The following is an 18,638-nucleotide window of genomic DNA, read 5'->3' on the forward strand; positions in this document are numbered from 1 at the left end:
TGTTGTCAAGAGGATATTGCAGCTTCTTCTTTTCTTATCGCTGCTTCATTTTTCTAGAGGCCAGAAAAAGGGATGTAAGGCGTTCCAAACATGCCTCCAGCTCTCCTGAAGTGAAGCGGTTACTCCAGCAGCCAGCTCAGCAGTTTGAAATGTTCCCACGTCCCAGGCATTTCCTCCCCCCATTCCACTGGAGGCCCCCCAGGTCAGGTAGGAGAGGGAGAGGACAGTTTGTCAAGTGTGAAGGTAGAAAGGGTGAAATAAATCAGTCTAGTCGAGCTGCAAATGCCACAACAAGAGAGAGTATATGGGAGACCAGTGAGTGGAGTTTGGGCCGGTGATGTTTCTTGCTGACTGGTGAATGTCAGTTTAGTGAAGGTGAACATGAATATCACTTGTATGTATAAGTGAGCGAGTGATGAGTGAAAAATCACATTTGCTTTTAATTAGTCACCAGCATGCGAGGCCCATCAAAATGTGGGTTTTAAACTGGTGCACCGGCCAATGGAATCACTGCACAAGAAACATAACTTCCATTGTGTTTTGATCATTCATGCTGACCGTCTTCCTGTGAGTGTCTAAACAACAGTGGTCATTTTACCTTGCGATGTCCCGAGATCATGCAAGAAACCCAGGATCAGGTATCTCATGAGAATCCATCTTGTCAGGCTAAAAGTAACGCGATTGTGTTTGGTGAGCCAGACATCCAGTTCAGCCGAAGCGGAAGTGTCCTAAAACTAGCATTCTCTCTACTGGCCATCAGGGGGCGACTCCTCTGGTTGCAAAAAGAAGTCTGATTGTATAGAAGTCTATGAGAAAATGTACCTACTTCTCTTTTGATTTATGCCCTCAGTAAACATTGGTTTATCTCAATCTCTAGTTTCAAGTCTTCTCCAATACATTCCAGTTCATTTAGTAAATTATGGTCAATTTAGAGTCAATTAGACCATAAAGCAGGGTATGCTTTAGGGCGGGGCTTACTGTGATTGACAGGTCGCTGCCGCTACTAGAGCCGTCTACGTCACTCCTCCGTATTCCAAATATAGTAACTTCTGTTCATTTGTTGCGGAAAAAAAGAACATGGCGACAGCCGTAATCAAAATTGGCGACGGCCAAATCACCAAACTCCGACTGACATCAGCATGGCTATGTCCATTTCTTCAATACAGTCAATACGAAACTCATAAGCAACCTGTTACAGAGAGTTGCGTGTAATTGCTTTAAGTTTTTAGGCATATGATTTCAGTAAGCATTACTTGTTCTTAATGATTTGCATGTAAACAACCTAATGCTAGGTTAATCTAACAGCCCAGTTCATCTCATTTCTCTACAGTCTACTGGATTCAATTCAAAAATCTTCATCTCAAACGGCAGCGGCATAATCTTGAGCTAAGAATGTTTGAAAATTGAAGTATGGAAAAAATGAGAGAATTAAATTGGATTTAAAGTATAGATTAAACATACTAACAGTGTCATGACAAATTGAGCTGGCTTTCCATCCTGGAGTGGAATTTGGAATTCTGTCTTTGAGGCACATTTTCAACCCTTTTGAGTTGTCCTTTAATAACGGCCATGAGAGACACAGAGAAAGAGAGAGAGGTAGTGTGTGTGTGTGTGTGTGTGTGTGTGTGTGTGTGTGTGTGTGTGTGTGTGTGTGTGTGTGTGTGTGTGTGTGTGTGTGTGTGTGTGTGTGTGTGTGTGTGTGCAGTCTGGCTGGTCTTTTGTTTCCTCTAACAAGGGCAGAATGAGTCCAACCGTTACATCATCCTCTGCCCACAGGGAGTGGAAAGAGGTCCTCTGAATGTGTGATAGAGGGGCTTTCACATCATATCTTTAAAGGCCACCACTCTGAGTTTGCTTTGTCCACACTAACATATGCACCTCAACAATTCTACAACTACAACTCATCCAAAGTCGATGATGATCATTCTCTGGATCCTGCCGTCAGTCGACCCTGTGTCTTTAAAGGGCCGCCTGCCTCCTGGGTGTGTGCTGCCCAAGTGCTGTCCTCAGTGTAGCGCTGCAGTTGATGGATTGGGTCCCGCTGGGGGGATGGGATGGGCTCTCTCTCTCTCTCTCTTGAAAGGAGTGAGTGGGCAGCAGGAGCATATTGTGTCACGATGCTCAGCTAGCAGGGCGGATGCAAGCAGGCGAGTGGCGGGAGGTATAGATGGAAGGGCGCAGAGAACGGTTTTACGTCAGGTCCCAGTCTGAAGGTTGGAGCAGCTGAGACACATGAGCCGTGCAGCGGCACACAGTGTGCTGGTCTAGAGGACGGGCTGAGAGGGGCGTCAATCTTCATCACACGCGTGGCCGCATGCACACATGCATTAGGCCTACTGCTCTCATTCTCCTACACACTAAAACCTCAGCCTTTGTAACTGTTGACGAGATGAGAGAGGGGGGCACTCCTTCACAGCTGTTAAACTCTGATTGATCGCGCCGATTATTGTCAGAGGCCGTGCACGCCGCTTTGCCCCGTCTTTGTTTTTCTCACTCAGACATAAGATGCTGCTTATCACCACGTTTCTCATTAATCTATATCTGCTAAACTTGCAGTATGCATGATGGTGACATTCTTCAAAATTGTACTATATAAATTTCTTCTGTGAATTCTACTTCCTGCGTACACAGCCATTAAATGTGTCTGGCTGTGACCTTACTACCAAAGTGGAAGCCCTGAAAACAAATGGCAGGAAAGTGACATAAGCTTGATAGAGCTATGATGGCTGATAAAAAGGGCTGCAACTAACATTAGACTGCAAAATATATACCCTCATCAGCAGGCTACTCATGGTTATATTATGTGTGATAGTGATACTTGTGGGCCAGAGATGTTGGAAGGATGTTTGTAAAACGTTACATTTCTATGTAAAAACTGTTAAAATCTGCTAACATTAGCAGAGTACATTAGGACATGATTGGTCAGCTGAAAAGTGGGCTGGTTTAGAATGTAGCGCGATACGAAGCTACAGAGGCTGTGTGTGTACCGCACATACATCATTCTGCACAGTGAGGCTCAAACATCACGGTGAGCTAGCTATAAGGTAAACACATTTTTGAGAGGAGTTCCCTTTTAACAACCCCTGGTAACAGTAGTTGAACACTGTGCCGCAATTTTGGGGCAGCACCAGCTTGCGTGGTTTCAAACCTCCCATTACTAGTAAAATGTGAAAGAGCATCGAGCCTCAGTGCGGTGTATGTGTGACGAGACGGGACCAAATGCTAGGTTGTAGATAAACCATATGGAAGAACAGGACCGACTGGCACAGCGGGGACAACGATGTTGGACTCAATAAAGTTGTTTTCCTGGTGTCTGGCTGCAGACTGGATCATGTAGTCACTGGCCTGTAGTTCTGGGAGTAGACTGAGGGGAACAGAGTGAAGAAGAGGGAAGCTGGAGGCCATTCAACAGAGACATGAAGTGGAGCAAAGGCCACGGACAGTCCGGTTGTCTGGAGGATAACGGTAGATAGTATTTATACTGTAAAATACTAATTGTTAAAAGGAGGCAGGAGGGAGTTCTCAAGAAAGTGGCTACTTTATTAGATACACATGCTTATTGAGGCAAACAGCCATCTCCTTTCAACAAAAAGCTGTGCGGCTGTGCGGCTGCAACTCAATATAAACAGCATGTGGACAGGGTCAATGAGTTCGCTTATGTTCTAATGTCTGCTACTTTAACAGTGATATTGTTTAGTGAAGCGGTTCCATCATATTGTAAATACCTTCCCTTTGGCACGTTTTATATAATACAGAGAATGATTAAAAAAATAAACAAGAAAGCACATTAATGAAACATGCAGTCCAAAGCAGTTGATCCTGACCCTGATCCCCCAAAAATAATAATCAAAAACAGCTCAAACTAGGATTTTTTTAATAAATGATAGACCTATCTTTCTTATTTGGCTTTTAATTCAATCAATGGTATCATTGGTTAAGTTTTGTTGTATTGCGGTTGTATTGTTGTTTTGCTAAGGACTCTGGGCTGCATCTTAGCATGATATGTGGTACACAAAATAAAGTCATTCTTTTTATTTATTAACAGTGACGTGCAGAGAGGTGTGTGTAAATACTACTCTCAGGATTTAGTTGCAGGGGATCACCAGAAACAGTGTGTTAGTAGCAGTGTGGGGGGGTTGCTCAGTTCCACGGTGTGCCTAGTTGATGACCTGCTCTGTCCTGTCATGGTCAGAATTAAGGGATGTGGCACAAAGCATTCAGCCTCTCTAGTTAGAGTTGATTTCACAGCTGTGGTCCATTATCTCGAAAATGTATTTTACGTAAAAACAAAGAGTGAAGACTACTGGACTACAACGCTGTCACATCCATCAACAGAAGGCAGAGTTTCCAAAACACTGCATAAGATTTGAGAATTAAAAAGTTTTAATATTACTAGCTGCTTGTCATCCCCCACAGGCAAAAAGAAGCTTAATATTTATTACACTGTGCTGGCAGCCTGATTGAACAACTGTGTCTGACGGAACAACGTGCATTGTTTTATTCTTTTAGGAGGCTATATCCATAGTGGAGGAGTTGGAGAATGGGAACTACAGGCCCATCAGCTTTTGTCATTATATTGCTTTCATGCAAGAGGCCCGGAATCCTCCTGATGGATGTAAACTTGATATGGAAATGCATAAGGGTTTAGCCCAGAGTGTATCTAATGTCAAAGCAAGGTTTAAAGGTATATTCCAGCTGTATATGTTGGAGCCACTAAGTAATGTAAAGGTACAGACAACCTGAAGTTGCTGGTTCTAAACTCTCTTCCAGAAGGCATCCGTCTGGCTGACATGTTAACAGAGTTCAGGGAAGGTACTTTTTTCCCCCCCAGTATTACAAGACTGCTCAAAATCACAAACAAAACGTACTGCCTCCTACATTCTCATACAGTATGTACTGCATACTGCCTACTAAATAAACGATAAGGTATGATATCACCAGCAGACTCTACACACTAAAGTAAACTTAAGCAAGGCCTATCTCATGCCAGCGGCTCCCTCACATCAACTAAAACAAGACAGTATTTGGATAAACTGACCAAATGTTGGAATTCCTAAATCGTTAGTTTTTCGCCAAAAAACATTAACTTAATAAAGTGACATATATAAACAGCTTTTAGCCTGACTCACAATCTCTATCTGAAGAGACACAATGCATTGTGGGGCAGTTCAGAATGTGCAGTAAGCTTGCGCCACATATCTTGACATTTTTGGTAATCTAGTATACAAACGGCATTTCTCGCCCACACAAAATCCACATACTATGCAGTTTGACCTACGACATAGGTCATCCTTAGTATGAATGGTGCGCTAGTATGCAATCCCGAATGAGAGACTGCGTCTGTTAGGGTGTAGTTAGGAACAGTACTGCCTTGAGATAAATGCTAACATGCTCAAAATGACAATGCTAACAGCAGGTATAATGTCCCCAATTTAGAATGCTAACATGTACTCGTTACTCACTAGCACTAAACACAAAGTTCAGCTGAGACTGATGAGAATATCATTAGTTTAGCAGGTATTTGGTCTTAAACCAAAGTATTTGTCAAATGATTTTTTTTACCCGATACCCGCGCTGGATGAAAAGGGAGGGGATCACCAAAGACGGTAGGCCTCAGCCTCTGGGGACCATGAATATCTGTACAAAATGTCATGGCAACCCATCCAAAACTTTGTATATATTCGAATCTGGTTTAGGGTCCAGATCAATTATTACGTTTTAAGTGGGCGCAGCAATAAAAGCCAAATCCAGCCGAGACAGATTTAGCAAATAGATCATGACTTAATGAAGCATGTGACATGAAAACATTAAAATCTAACAAATGTACCTCACCAGCAATCAGAAGATTTGCAACACTTGAATAACCAATTCATAAATTGAGGAAAGAATCCACTTTGTGTCACTGAATAAACAGCTGAACAAAAACAACCCAGTTTGCCAAAACAACTGAAAGCCTGAAATACCAGTATCATAAAATAAAAAAAAGACTGCCACGCAAGTGCTGCTCTGAATGCAGGCACCCTCCTCTTTGGCCTTCTCTGACTATGTCATCCTAATGTTTCCACAACAAAACCTTGCCTGACTCAAACTCTCCTTTGGCAAGGCTTTTTATTATGGAAATGAAAGAATATGTCTCCAAGCAGAAGGCCCAATGCCAAGCTGAGCCCTGACTCGGTCCATTATACTGCACACACAATCTGTAAGGCTTGAAGAACAACTACTGGTGGAGTTTTAACCAAAAACATATTTCTAAACTTCACCAGGGGAACCTAAGAGAGACAATTTTAACGATAACTGCTATAACAGAGGACAGTTGGCAGCACTACAAGTAGTTATTCAGGGGATAATTCCATTTGACCCCTCAGTCAAACAACCACCATGATGAATGGAAACTTGTCATAGGCCAATTAAAAAGAATACAGTTGTGACTAATTCATAAATTGGGAAAAATGTTTGGCTGCTGCAAGATCACACATAAAATATACAAATTGACACCCAGAAAAAATAAATAAAACAATTAGTCCCTAAAGCAAAGAAGACGTGAGTTTTTCACTCAGTCACTGTTCACTCAAGAGAAGAGGCAGGAGCCGTGCTGCTGAATTCTAAAAACCATGGACAGGGGTACAAAAAAACAGGGCGACATGAGAAGCGTTATGAGAAACCACGAAGGGTAAGACGGTCGTGCTGCTCTGCACCAGTATGACCAGCCAGCACACACACACAGCTGGCACAACAAAAAGCAGAACCAATGTACTGACTGCAGACGATCCCCTTTCAGCTGAGGACTTTCCATTATGCATGTGTTGAATGAATAGATGGTTTCTGTGGCGTAACCTGAGTAACATCAACAAATAACCTGCAGCTGAAGTAGATAGTGTAGTAAGCGTTTTAGCAAACTCTCTCCCTGGCCTCCCGACAGCAGTGTGCAATAACTACAGCAGACTGCTGACCCCTGCTGGTTTCTTCACATTATGACAAAGTTGTCTGAGAGAAAAAGGTGCATCTTTATGATGAGAGGCCAGAACTGCTCGATTGGTGTAAAGGAGTGAAAGATAAAAACTGATTTAGAACTGCTAAACTATTCCATCTTTACACTCTTTATGCAAATAGAGCACAGTCGACAGCACTGTGAATCCTAAATCATTAAGGAAGTATTCCAGCAACTAAGTATTGCACTTTCAGAACATTATGTTAATCACAAGCAGCGACAAAACATAATGAATAAAATCAGAGAAACCAAGGCTGAGATATCCTGACTTTTAGTCTCGAGCATAGCTACTGTACCTCCTACATTTCCCAAAATACACCTCAGTAGTGTATTTCATCAGACCCACCTAAATGCCTGCTTCTTACACCTCCGAGGTTGAAACACAAACTTGCCCTATAAAAAGTATTTGAAGACTCACTCCAAAGCTGAAAGCGGATAGTTCTACTTGTGATATAGCAAATTAACTTAATGAATAAAAAAAATAAAATCTCAGTATGAACTAGAAACAACTTTTATCAACTTTTTAAGACATTCAAATTGCTTTTATCCAAGTTCCTTCTCAATAAAGAGCCACATCTGACAGTTTAATCCAAGGTTCAGGTTTTTTTTACATTGCATACATTTGATCCGGTTAGTTGGTTTCACATGGCAATTATACAAGCGCACTAAAGAACGTTTATGACGTACCTGCGTCCGGTCCTCATAACCTAAGAGAGCGAGTCCCTGTACTTAAAACTGATTGGTTTGTAGACTAACATGTGCCTCACTTCTGACCAAATGATTAGGTCTTCTCCTCTTTCCATGTGCAGCTCATTTTATTCTGAGTTATTGTTCCTTTACCGCCTCTAAGCATGCCAGAACTTCCTGTTATTGTTCCGGAAGTCCAAACCGTCCACAAATACAAAACGTTTTCACACATAATACAAACCAAACTGTGATTTAGTTTGATCCGGACCCAGAACACCTATTTTCAGCCGGACGTGGCTTATCTGACTGATAAGCCTGTAGTATGAATGTAGTCTTTAGCATAGAGTGCTGCAGGAACGAGTCCTAGAACCACATATGAGTCAGCAGTTTTGCACTTCTGCATCTTTTGTCTCAAAGTCAACGTGTTTTTGGAATTGGCTTTTGGTTGGATGCCTGAAAAAAGGTCTGTGGTCTAAGATTAAGAGATTTTAACGTTTTGTTTCATAATATAAAATATATCAGTAGATAAACCTCGGATGATAATAAGTGGCTATTTGAGATGACTACTTGTCTTCACTAGAACACTAGTCAGTCTTTAGTTTAGTGGTGGTGACGTGAAGTCATGTGATCATATTGTAGCTCGTTTATAGCCCAACGTTAGCTTTTCACATCTGGGGATTACAATTTGAATGCTTCAAAAATCATAAAAGTGCTGAACCAGTGCAATGCTAACTTCCTTCCAAAAATACATCATCCCTGCAGCACTCTATTATCTTACAATGCATTGATCATCTTCCTAGTCATGCTGTCATCAGTACGTCCCTTCTACTATTGCTTATATTTTGTATTTTGCGTTTTTGTTTCATATTATATATATATTATATATTTTGTTTCATATTATATGAAAATATGTATTGGGAATGTCTCACAATGTGATACAATTTAATGTAGTTTACCAAAGATGAAAGTAAAACAAGTTTAGATAGTTAGTCAGCAAAGGAGAAAGAGTGAAAGTTTTCTGAACTTTAACATTAATATGAATCAAAAGAGGACTAAATCAGCTACTTTCCTGATTTAAAGTAAGAAAGGCAGTACGTAGACCAGCAAGTAACCAATCCTACACACAGAACCCTCAGTCAGCTGAGGTGTGCTGAGCTGGAATGAATGAGGTCATGCTGGAGAGCCCATTGGGCGTTTGAGAAGATATCAAACAAATGCAAATCATCAATCATCCTCAAGATATCAACAGCGAAAAGGAGGAAGTCTGCTTGACGTCAATTTGAAGAGGCATGCAGGTCATACTTCTGTCTTTGTGAGCATAATCTTTCCAATTCCTCAAACCAGCACTGCAGGGGAAAAACTAAAGAGAACATATGTCTTTGAAAAAGCAGCGAGGTTCAAAGCTTCGTCTACGCCATGATTGACATCCACGGTGTTGTCTACTTATTTCATACAGCCAGCTTCCACCGAAATGAAAAAAAAAAAAATTCGGTGAAGCAAACACATTGAGATGCGTTCTGTCCATCATCACAGATATGATGACACGTAATTGAGGAAGAAAAGTGTCAAGGTCTTTACCTGAATTGTGCCAAAGTCCACGTTTTCGTAGTGGAAGTGAGCGCACTCTGCCAGTTTCGGGAAGTGGCCTTTGGTGAAGCAAAGTCTGAAAAACATGACACACAAACACACACAGTTTGGTTAGCACCTCATCCTCTGCTCATGATAACACCTCAGAAGTGTGTGTATGACTATGTATTAGAAGGAGGATGCAGTGCAAACAGAGAAAAGGAGGAGGAAGACACAGAAATAGACTCGGGGAATGGAAACAGAGGCGATGAACAGCCAGTAGAGAGCGATGCTAAGAAATGAACGAAGGGATGTTAGAGAGGCGGAGGGAGACAGGGTGAGGCAGGTGTGTGTGTGTGTGTGTGTGTGTGTGTGTGTGTGTGTGTGTGTGTGTGTGTGTGTGTGTGTGTGTGTGTGTGTGTGTGTGTGTGTGTGTGTGTGTGTGTGTGTGTGTGTGTGTGTGTGTGTGTGTGGGCTTACTTCTTGACATTCTTGACCTTCATGCTGGCCGTGCTGCTGCTGCACGAGCGCATGAGGGGCTCCGCCCTCAGCTCGGGGATCTCTGCACTCCTCGCCTAAAACACACAAACACAGGAACGTGAGCGATCCAGCTGGTGCATACAAATACCACATCTCTGCCGTTTGTTGTGTTGATGGACAAACTCTGTAGATATATTTAAAAAAGTCAAGTCCTTTGGATGTAAGCATCAAGTAGATGAAATGTATTTCCTGGTCTTTGAGTTAGGAGAAAGGGCTGTGAGCTGGATGGTGAGCTGAACACATGAGATGGTGAAGTTGTAAAGTACAGTTTACCTGATTTAAATCAACACCAACCTTATACAGAACAAGCCAGCAAGAGAACAAATGAAATTCGTGACAGAGTAGTTTACAAATGTAATAATCAAGAGGCTGAGTGAAGCGCCAGGTTGCTTGGGTCAAGTGGTAAATTGTTTAAGCTGTTTGACTTCTAATTTATTCTGAGAGTTCTGTAGCCAAAGCTATAGTGCATCCCACTATTATATTAAATTATATTAAACACAGTGATGCTTGATGAGCTGACCCATCGCCTGCTAGTGCGAGTTAAATATTGATGAGAGCAAAAATAAAATTGATATCCTGTATACCTGTGTCAATTGTTTACTTGTATTTCGGTCTTTGAAAGGGTGTTACATTAAATCCCTGTCTTCTCTCTTCTTTTAAAAAGGTTTCTGATGACTGTGATGTGGTGAGATTAGTTACGCTGTACGTCATATTAAAAGTGCCTTGACTGTTAGCTCGGTTAGCTTGGTAAGACCAGCTTGTGTGGACTATTTTGTAACGTAAACACTGCTGTTCTACCGTTTACCTCATGACCCTTGCCCCAAAAACTAAATAACTGCTTCCATGAATACTTCCTAGAGTTGTCAAACAGTTCCTCATGATATAGTAAACCTATGTGGAGTGTTTTTGTGTCCAATAATCCTTGAAACTGAAGGATCTCCAACTGGACTTTCTGAATCGTAATTCATATGTACACTAAACACCCCCCTCCAACGCCAGACCTGTGGAGGAGATGTGGGTAAAACTTCGAAGAGGACTTTTTGCCGATCAAATTTGAGGGAATTATTTTAATAACCGCATATGCACTCGATTGCATTGAAGAGGCCAAACCCGCTCCAATCTGTGAACCCATGAGGTATCGGTCTGAAGACGATTTAGCCTGTGGTGATAACAGACAATATTTCTGGGGATCTGGTGTAGCCAGTAGGAATCGGGATAACAAATATCCAGGCCAAGACTTCCTCTTCCGTGCGTCGGCCGTCGTTTACGGTGTGATTAGCCGCTTAAGAAGCAAGAATGGAATTCAGAGACAACACAAGTAAACAGTTTACACTCAGTTAACAGTTCATTTCTTAGCTAATAAACATCTGAATCCTCTAGCTGACGGGTTCCCAGATTGTATTTCTGCCATTAAATTCAGCCTCTTTGGCCCTCCACGTGTCTGCATGCAACCAAAGACGCTTCAACATGATTGGTCAATACTACGCAGACTAAAATCCTGCTCATATGTTTCAGTGTTTGGCCACAGCATTTACTCCATACATGGGCTCATGAACAGTCAGCCACTCTACTTTGGTAAAGCACACACAAAGCACACACGCAATTTGTTTCATTAAGCTTAAATTAGAGTCAGAATCTAATGTAGCAGAGCCTGGGGAATCTATTTTGGAGCAGGCAGATTTTATCAGTGGATAAATTCATTGTGGGATTTTCATTTCAGTGATCTGACAGCAGGTTGTTAGAGGACACCCAGGAGGCAAAACAAGTTAAGGTAAGGTAGTAAGGAAAAGATTGATTTACAAACAGATCTATGAGAGCGTAATTGAAAGAAAAAGCAAAATGGATCTCCAAGACAAATGCACCAAAGAGGCTGCTGGCCAAGTGAGGTCAGTGTGAACATGATCAAGTCAAGATGGATAATGCAAAAAGGAAACAAGATGGAGCAGAGTAGTGAACGTTTCCTGGATTCAGCCTGTGACTCCACAGCCAGATGGTCAGTGACAGTAAAGGTGGTATGCAGATGAGGTCATGGAACGTCCACACCGAGTCTATCCGAGGTGTTAACTGGACAAAGCTGACAGAGGCGTCTGCCCCGGGAGGGCAGCTGGTTAGACACAGAGGTAGTTTAGTCCATCGACAGAAAAACAACTATTTTGATATGCAGTTAATCTTTTAAGTATACATTCAATAAGAGATAGAAACCATTCTCTGGTTCCAGCTTCTCATTTGAGTGGATTTCCTGCCTCTTTCTGTTTAATGGTTTGGGGCTGTCCTCGAAAAAATAAGTTTTTAGTCGACTAACACTCTTACGACGTTGAAGGCTGATCGATCAGTTTATTAAATCGACAGATCTGTAGTTTCTCCACAAAGAATCACACAAAAGCACTACTTTAAATCTTGTGTTTACCAGAGATGTGCTTAAACGTTTCTTGGAAATAAGTCATTCATGAGCATAAAAAAACAACAAGTAGAATAATCAAATAGGAAGCAGACCTATTTATTTTTATGATATACTCAATATCTTTGGGTATTGGACAACTGGCCAGGCAAAACAAGACATTTGAAAACATCCTCTTGGACTCTGGTAAACTGTGTTGCAGGGCTGGGCAACTTGACGAATAATATGGGTATCAGCGATTGGCTGAGTGCATTGCCGGCTGGTTATTTATATTTATGTATTTTTGTTATTTTATTTTGCTATTTTCTCTCTTGGAAGAACGATTGAGAGCCACCGCCTAGTGGGCAGCTGGCCCAGCGCTAAAACAAAGTGCACAGCGGGTGAAAAACAGCAGGTAGAGCCGGCATATTTTCACATCTACTTTGGTGAATCAAGGATTCATTTTGTCAAAACTAGAGTTGCTGATTGTTAGAACAGAGGGAAGATGAACCAAGATGGTTTTGATAAGCTTTATGTTGTTCCTGTCAAATTTGACATGAATTCTGTTTTCAGATGAATGAACAAGTTAAACCCGTGTTAGTGTGGTGAAAGAGAGGAGCTTTAATTCAGAATATGAATAGGAGAATATTTCCTTTCTCCGCGAGTTGTGAGTTTAATTAAACTTTAAAAAAAGCTAAGAGAGCTGGTGGAATGTGGCGACCTCATTGCTCAAGCATTATTCACTTATTATTTCAACAGATTAATCAAAAACATAAATCTGCAAATGAATCAATGATAAATAGAACAGCCTTAAAATAGAGCTATAGAACTGCCATAGCTTCACAACTATATGAAATATTCAGTTTGAGCTACTTAAATGCTTTCTACCAGTAAAATGTGTCTGTGTGCGTACGTGTCTGTGTGTGTGACAAAAAAACAGCCACAGGCATATTATATTTCTTGACTGTGTGACTCAGATGATTTAAATCAATGGAAAGCTTTTCAACTTGTTCACGCCTATATCTAGTCCCTGATCTTAACTCTCCGTGTCGTGGCAAATCTATAATCACTGTAAAAGATTTTACTGTTCCCTTTATCATTGTGTCGCAGGGATTCTGGAGTGTTTTGTTCATTTAATTCTCTGCTCTACAGTCCAAACAGAATACGATCTATCCCACACAGGGCAACAGGGCGTCGGTGTGACAGCTTACACTAAGTTGCTTGCCGCTTCTCATCACCTCCTCGAACCACGGGAGACATGCATAATGCAAGCCGCTCCGCTACAGAGTCCCTCTCGTATCAAATATTGAACAAAGAATAGCAGACTTGCGGTATCAAAAGCCCCGCCTCCTGTGATCAATATTAATTAGCCTGCCCAGATTGTTGTTTCTCTCTCTCTCTCTCTCTCTGTTGCCCGATCGAAGTGAGCACTCGCGATAGGGCTCCAACCACGCGTCGACCATGGGTGGCTCGGCATGTTACCATGGAGACGGCCTCATTTTTCAATGTGCTTGTCGATGCTGAAGAAGCGAAACCCTAACCAAAGACGGGAGGGAAGGAAATAATGAATGATGCTGGTCTGGTGAATGGGATCCAACCGTGGAGAAACAGGCTAAAATAAACAGATGACACGGGGGTATGAAGAAGAGGTAGATGAGCTAAAAGAAATCAAAAAGTTCAAAGGGCTGGGGAAGCTATAGAGCCTCCATTCATCACCAATGTGTGATAGTGGAGGAGACACAGTTCGGATTACAGAGAGGTACACAACCAATCAATCCGCCGGGTTGAAAACAGACGCTGATAACAACAGGACAGGCAGCAAACAGGTCAATGAGGTGTTATCGCTGGATCTAGACGCCCAAAGCTCCTTTCACACGTGCACTGCAGCCCTGAACTTATCTAGACATCACAGGGAGGAGCTGTGTGGGAGGACGCACATGCCAAAATCTGTCGCACCGGACATTAAACAGACTTTACCCCGCCAGCTCCCTGGTACAAAGTCTATGCAACGATTCAGTGGTGTGGATTTGATGACGTTTCTATCTTGCGGCTGGTTCCAAACGGCAAAAATACAAACATCTGGGATGAAGAGGGCGGGTCATCCACACAAAGACTAGAGATGCACCCATCAATCGGCTGTCAGTCACATATTTAAAAAAAATGTGCGGGTCGCAAAGGCATGATGGTTTTACTTCACCACACAGCAGGTCATACACAGCCACACACACAGCCACACGTCGTCAGCATGGAAGTTCTTCAGTGTAAGAGAATTTTACAAATGCAAAGCCCAAAATCCACCAAACCTTAATATTTAATTTCCTCGTAGCACTTATTGCACTCGTATTAGTTGTTGCACTTACTGTATTCGTATCAGTTCGCTGCACTTATTGAATTCGTATTCGTTTACTGCACTTATCCTATTCATAGTAGTTTGTAGCACTTATTATATTCGTATTAGTCTGTTGCAATTATTGTTTTCGTAGTAATCTGCCTCTGCACTATACTTTTGCTCTGGTTTATGCTTTTAGATGCTTGTTTAAGAAAGGAGATGCACTTATGACTTCTGGTGACTAGTAGTTCTCTTGAATACCTATGTTGAATACACTTCCTGTAAGTCGCTTTGGATAAAAGCGTCTGCTAAATGACTGTAATGTAATGTAATGTAATTTAACATATTAAATGGGGAATTATGATCCGTTTATCCTACCAACACTAGCTCCAAGCATCTTACAATACATAATTAAAACTAGTTATGCCAAGATTTTATTCAATCAAATCAAATATGTTTTCTAATCATTTGAGTTGTTTGTTTTTATACAAATAACTACTACAGATGAGTTGACAGTTTACACTCATTTATTCGAAGTGAATGAATGCACTGTATGTATTCAAAACAGCAAATGTCTCACATGTGCCAATGTTTGTGTATATGCAAAAAAGAGACTGTGCGTGTGAGTGTGTGTGTGTCTCACCATGGCACTGATGGTCTCCTCCCAGTCGGGTCTCTCTCTGGGATGGATGTTCGCCAGTTCAGGCACAATGTCGTCGTCCTCCAGGTGACGTCCAGGCCTCAGGCCCCTACAGTCGAAACACACACATGAATGAGTATTTCACTGATTGATCCATTAAACGTTCAGTCTAGAACCTGTTAAAAATGGAGAAAAAAGTGACCACGACTATTTCCCTGACCTCATAGTGTTGTCCTGAAATTGCTTGATTTCCCAAACATCTGTCCAAAACTCAAGCGATATCACTTGCTTTATATATAATGACTAAAACTAATTATTGATGATAAAAGTAGTAAAAGATTTATTTTCTTTCAAACGACTTATCAAAGAATTGTTCAGCTCTACTTAGATTGACGTCTAAGCTAAGTTGGATATGGTGTTATAAGCCTGTGAAGTGGAGCTTTGATGAGTAGTCCATAGAGAGGAAATGATCCTGCATTTTTTCAAGATTTCCAACTTCTCAAATGAGAGGATTTGCTGCTTTTCTCTGAATTGTTATTATTGTGAATTAAATTTCTTAGGAATTCAGACTGCCAGTCAGACGAAATAAGTAATCTAGAGAAATCATGTTGGGCTTCAGTAAGCTGTGTAAGGGCATTTGTCACTATTGTTTGGACACCTTTTAGACAAATGATGAATCGATTACTAATAAATATAATGGTCGGTTGCAGCCTGTGTGAACCTAAAAATCTGCCCAATGAGGAAAGGTCCAACCACCTTTTTGGAGTTAAACACAAGAGTTGTAGATTCTGTAGGGGGACAAGTGTAGTGTGACCGGAGGCTGCAGGAAATTTTGAACATAGTGTGGTCGGCGTGTAGAGACCCAACAAAGGAAATGAAAACCAAACAGGACATTAGAAGATCTGATGAAGGTATAATTGAGTTAGCATCTGCCTCCATAGAAGAACTTGAAGTGGATGAGACGTCTCTCTACGCAGACCTCTCATCGCCTTCAAAGACTGCCACTATTTCCAGAGAGGCTGAGAGGAGCGAGGAATGGGGATGGAAATGAAACGGATTTGCATAGCACCAGTTTCACAAATTTGACTGGTGATGCACACACACACGCACGCACACACACACACACGCACACACACACACACACACACACACACACACACACACACACACACAAAATCAAGGATGATTGTGAACCATGGTTCCTGAATGCAGTACTGAAGCTACATCTGCATGAGTCCAATATAGTTGAGTAGACAAACAGAGGTATTTGAAAGAGCAGAGATGTCTGATTTTTAAGGAGGATGGAACACACTATAGCAGCTGCAAGACGACATCTCTGCATTGACGTGATTGGACTTAAGGGCCGGGGACTCAGTCAATATTCAGGGAAGTAAAGTTTAGTAATAAGCAATTCTCTGTACTCCCTCTCCCTCTACTGCTCACTGATCTTACCTCATCATTTAGTCATATTATGACACTTTTCTCAGCTTAACACTTTAGTGTAATTCTGTATACCCAGTAGGGGTAGGGACTATCAAAACCACTAGTCAGCACTGTGAGTCCCTGTAGACTAATCTATGGCGCTGTGCCTGTCCATATGAGCTTTTGTGACCCCCTGGTATTCTCAAAATTCAACAGCAACAAAAACATTAAATATGTATTGTTAAATAATGACAACTGAATTGCTTTCTAATACAACCCAAGGAGGGGATCAGACCAAAAAGGCTTATCTGAAGCCTCCAGAGGCTGCTTTAGGCACGGGCTTGCAGCCGGGCACCGGGTAAGAGGGTGCTTAATGCACGGAGACATCAGAGGGCCAGAAAACCATTACGTCTACACTCGCACACACAGATGGCCAAGGAGACGCTAAGCGCAGACAAAGGTCTGCGTACGTCGTCCACTAGAGGCGTAACAACAGCCATCGTGTTCTCATCGTGACACGTTTTGTTGGAGCCAACATCTGAAGGGAAAATCTCTGAATGTTAAACAGAGGAAATGTGCTGCTTATGACCACGATATGAGCAGAGTATGCTTTAGAACGTGGACTGACTTGTGATTGACAGGTCCCTACCACTACCAGAGACATATACAGCGTCTCTACGTCACTCCTCCCCAGTCCAAATATAGTCACCTCTATTTACTTGTTGCAAAAAGCCAAGATGGTGATGGCAAAGAACGTAAACTCAAGGCAAACCGATGGACGACATCACAACGACTACGTCCACTTCTTATATACAGTCTATCCCGCCAACATTAGTTTACCCTTTACTGGTTGTATTTGAGAGCTTTTGGACGGAATTATTCTTTGTTATTGGGTAAAAAGTATATATATATATATACACTGCAGGATTAATTGATGAGTCCACTAATATTTGGGAGTATGACTTCTAAAACGCAGCTGTCATGAATGCCCTAATGCCCAGACACTTTAACAACAGTACTTACAGTTACAAAAAGCTTTCTCCAACTTTTACCTTTGTTATTATCTTCCAACATTTTAAATTGAAAAAGTTGAAAGAATGTTGGTAAAGCACAACTCAAAAAGGCAAAACAATAAGTAGTATAATAAAATACCATTATTGATATAATTACAAAAAGACAGACACTAAACTTTTACCAAATTAATCCTCAATTTAACGATGACAGTAAACACAATTATAAACTCAAAGCCCAGTAAAAGCCAACATACTGCTCACAAATACCATACAATCATTCCTATTATTGTAGTCCTGCCCACTGCACCAAATCCCGAAAAAGGTAATGAACACACACTCAGTATATATACAGACTGACTCCCAATGGACCTTGTTAAAGCCAGTGAGGCTGAAAAAGATCACTGAAATCCTTCAGAACTGGAGCAGACATTCACCGCTTTGGGACACAAAAGGTCATTAACATAACCTTGATTAGAAATGACTCGACAGGAGGTCAGGGAGAAAATAAATGAGAGCAAAGACAGAGCACAACAGGAATGTACTAGGAGGTAAAAATGTATACATATTCTGTTCACTCTTTAGGTTATACTGCATTTAATATCTTTTGAGTATCAACACTAATCCCTGTAGTCGTCAATGTTGGCTTAAAAAAACTTTCCAGTGGGCTCATTAGCTTTGCTCTCAGTTTGGAATGGATCCAGTCACCCATATTCACAATAATCTACAGCCGCATTCATTATCACGATTTAAAACTGTAAGATTTGAATCCACACCTCTGCTGCAGGTACTCGTTTTACTGCTGGCCAACTGCACCGCATTACTTTAATAAAAGGTGTTGCATTCATCACCTATACTCACTATTATATAGGCGGAGATGAATATTTAGCATTTGGACTCAACCATAGGGTGATTTATTATAGTTATGTAAAGTGGTTCTCTGGCTTCAAATTAACTGCTATCTGCAGGGACATTCTGCCACTTTGCTCTGGGCAAAGCATCAATTTCCTTTTCTTTGTCCAATCTGGGACGATACAGATTAGCAGTAACCAGAGAAGTAGCGAAGCACTAGGAGAATG

At 41.5% G+C, this 18,638-nt stretch overlaps 1 protein-coding gene across 3 annotated transcripts in view; it reads right to left on the reverse strand.

Annotated features, from left to right (window-relative positions):
- Positions 1-18,638, reverse strand: part of arhgap32b (Rho GTPase activating protein 32b) — a 112,471-nt gene that overhangs the window by 50,189 nt on the left and 43,644 nt on the right. For all 3 annotated transcript variants that reach the window (XM_054625649.1, XM_054625650.1, XM_054625648.1), the window contains exons 3-5: positions 15,131-15,236; positions 9,722-9,816; positions 9,254-9,338 (exon numbers count right to left, since the gene is read on the reverse strand). In XM_054625649.1, the coding sequence (XP_054481624.1) occupies positions 9,254-9,338; positions 9,722-9,816; positions 15,131-15,236 (286 nt within the window). The remainder of the gene's footprint in view (positions 1-9,253; positions 9,339-9,721; positions 9,817-15,130; positions 15,237-18,638) is intronic.

The sequence above is a fragment of the Anoplopoma fimbria genome, chromosome 24, assembly GCF_027596085.1.
Source record: "Anoplopoma fimbria isolate UVic2021 breed Golden Eagle Sablefish chromosome 24, Afim_UVic_2022, whole genome shotgun sequence".
Classification (NCBI taxonomy): Eukaryota; Metazoa; Chordata; class Actinopteri; order Perciformes; family Anoplopomatidae; genus Anoplopoma; species Anoplopoma fimbria.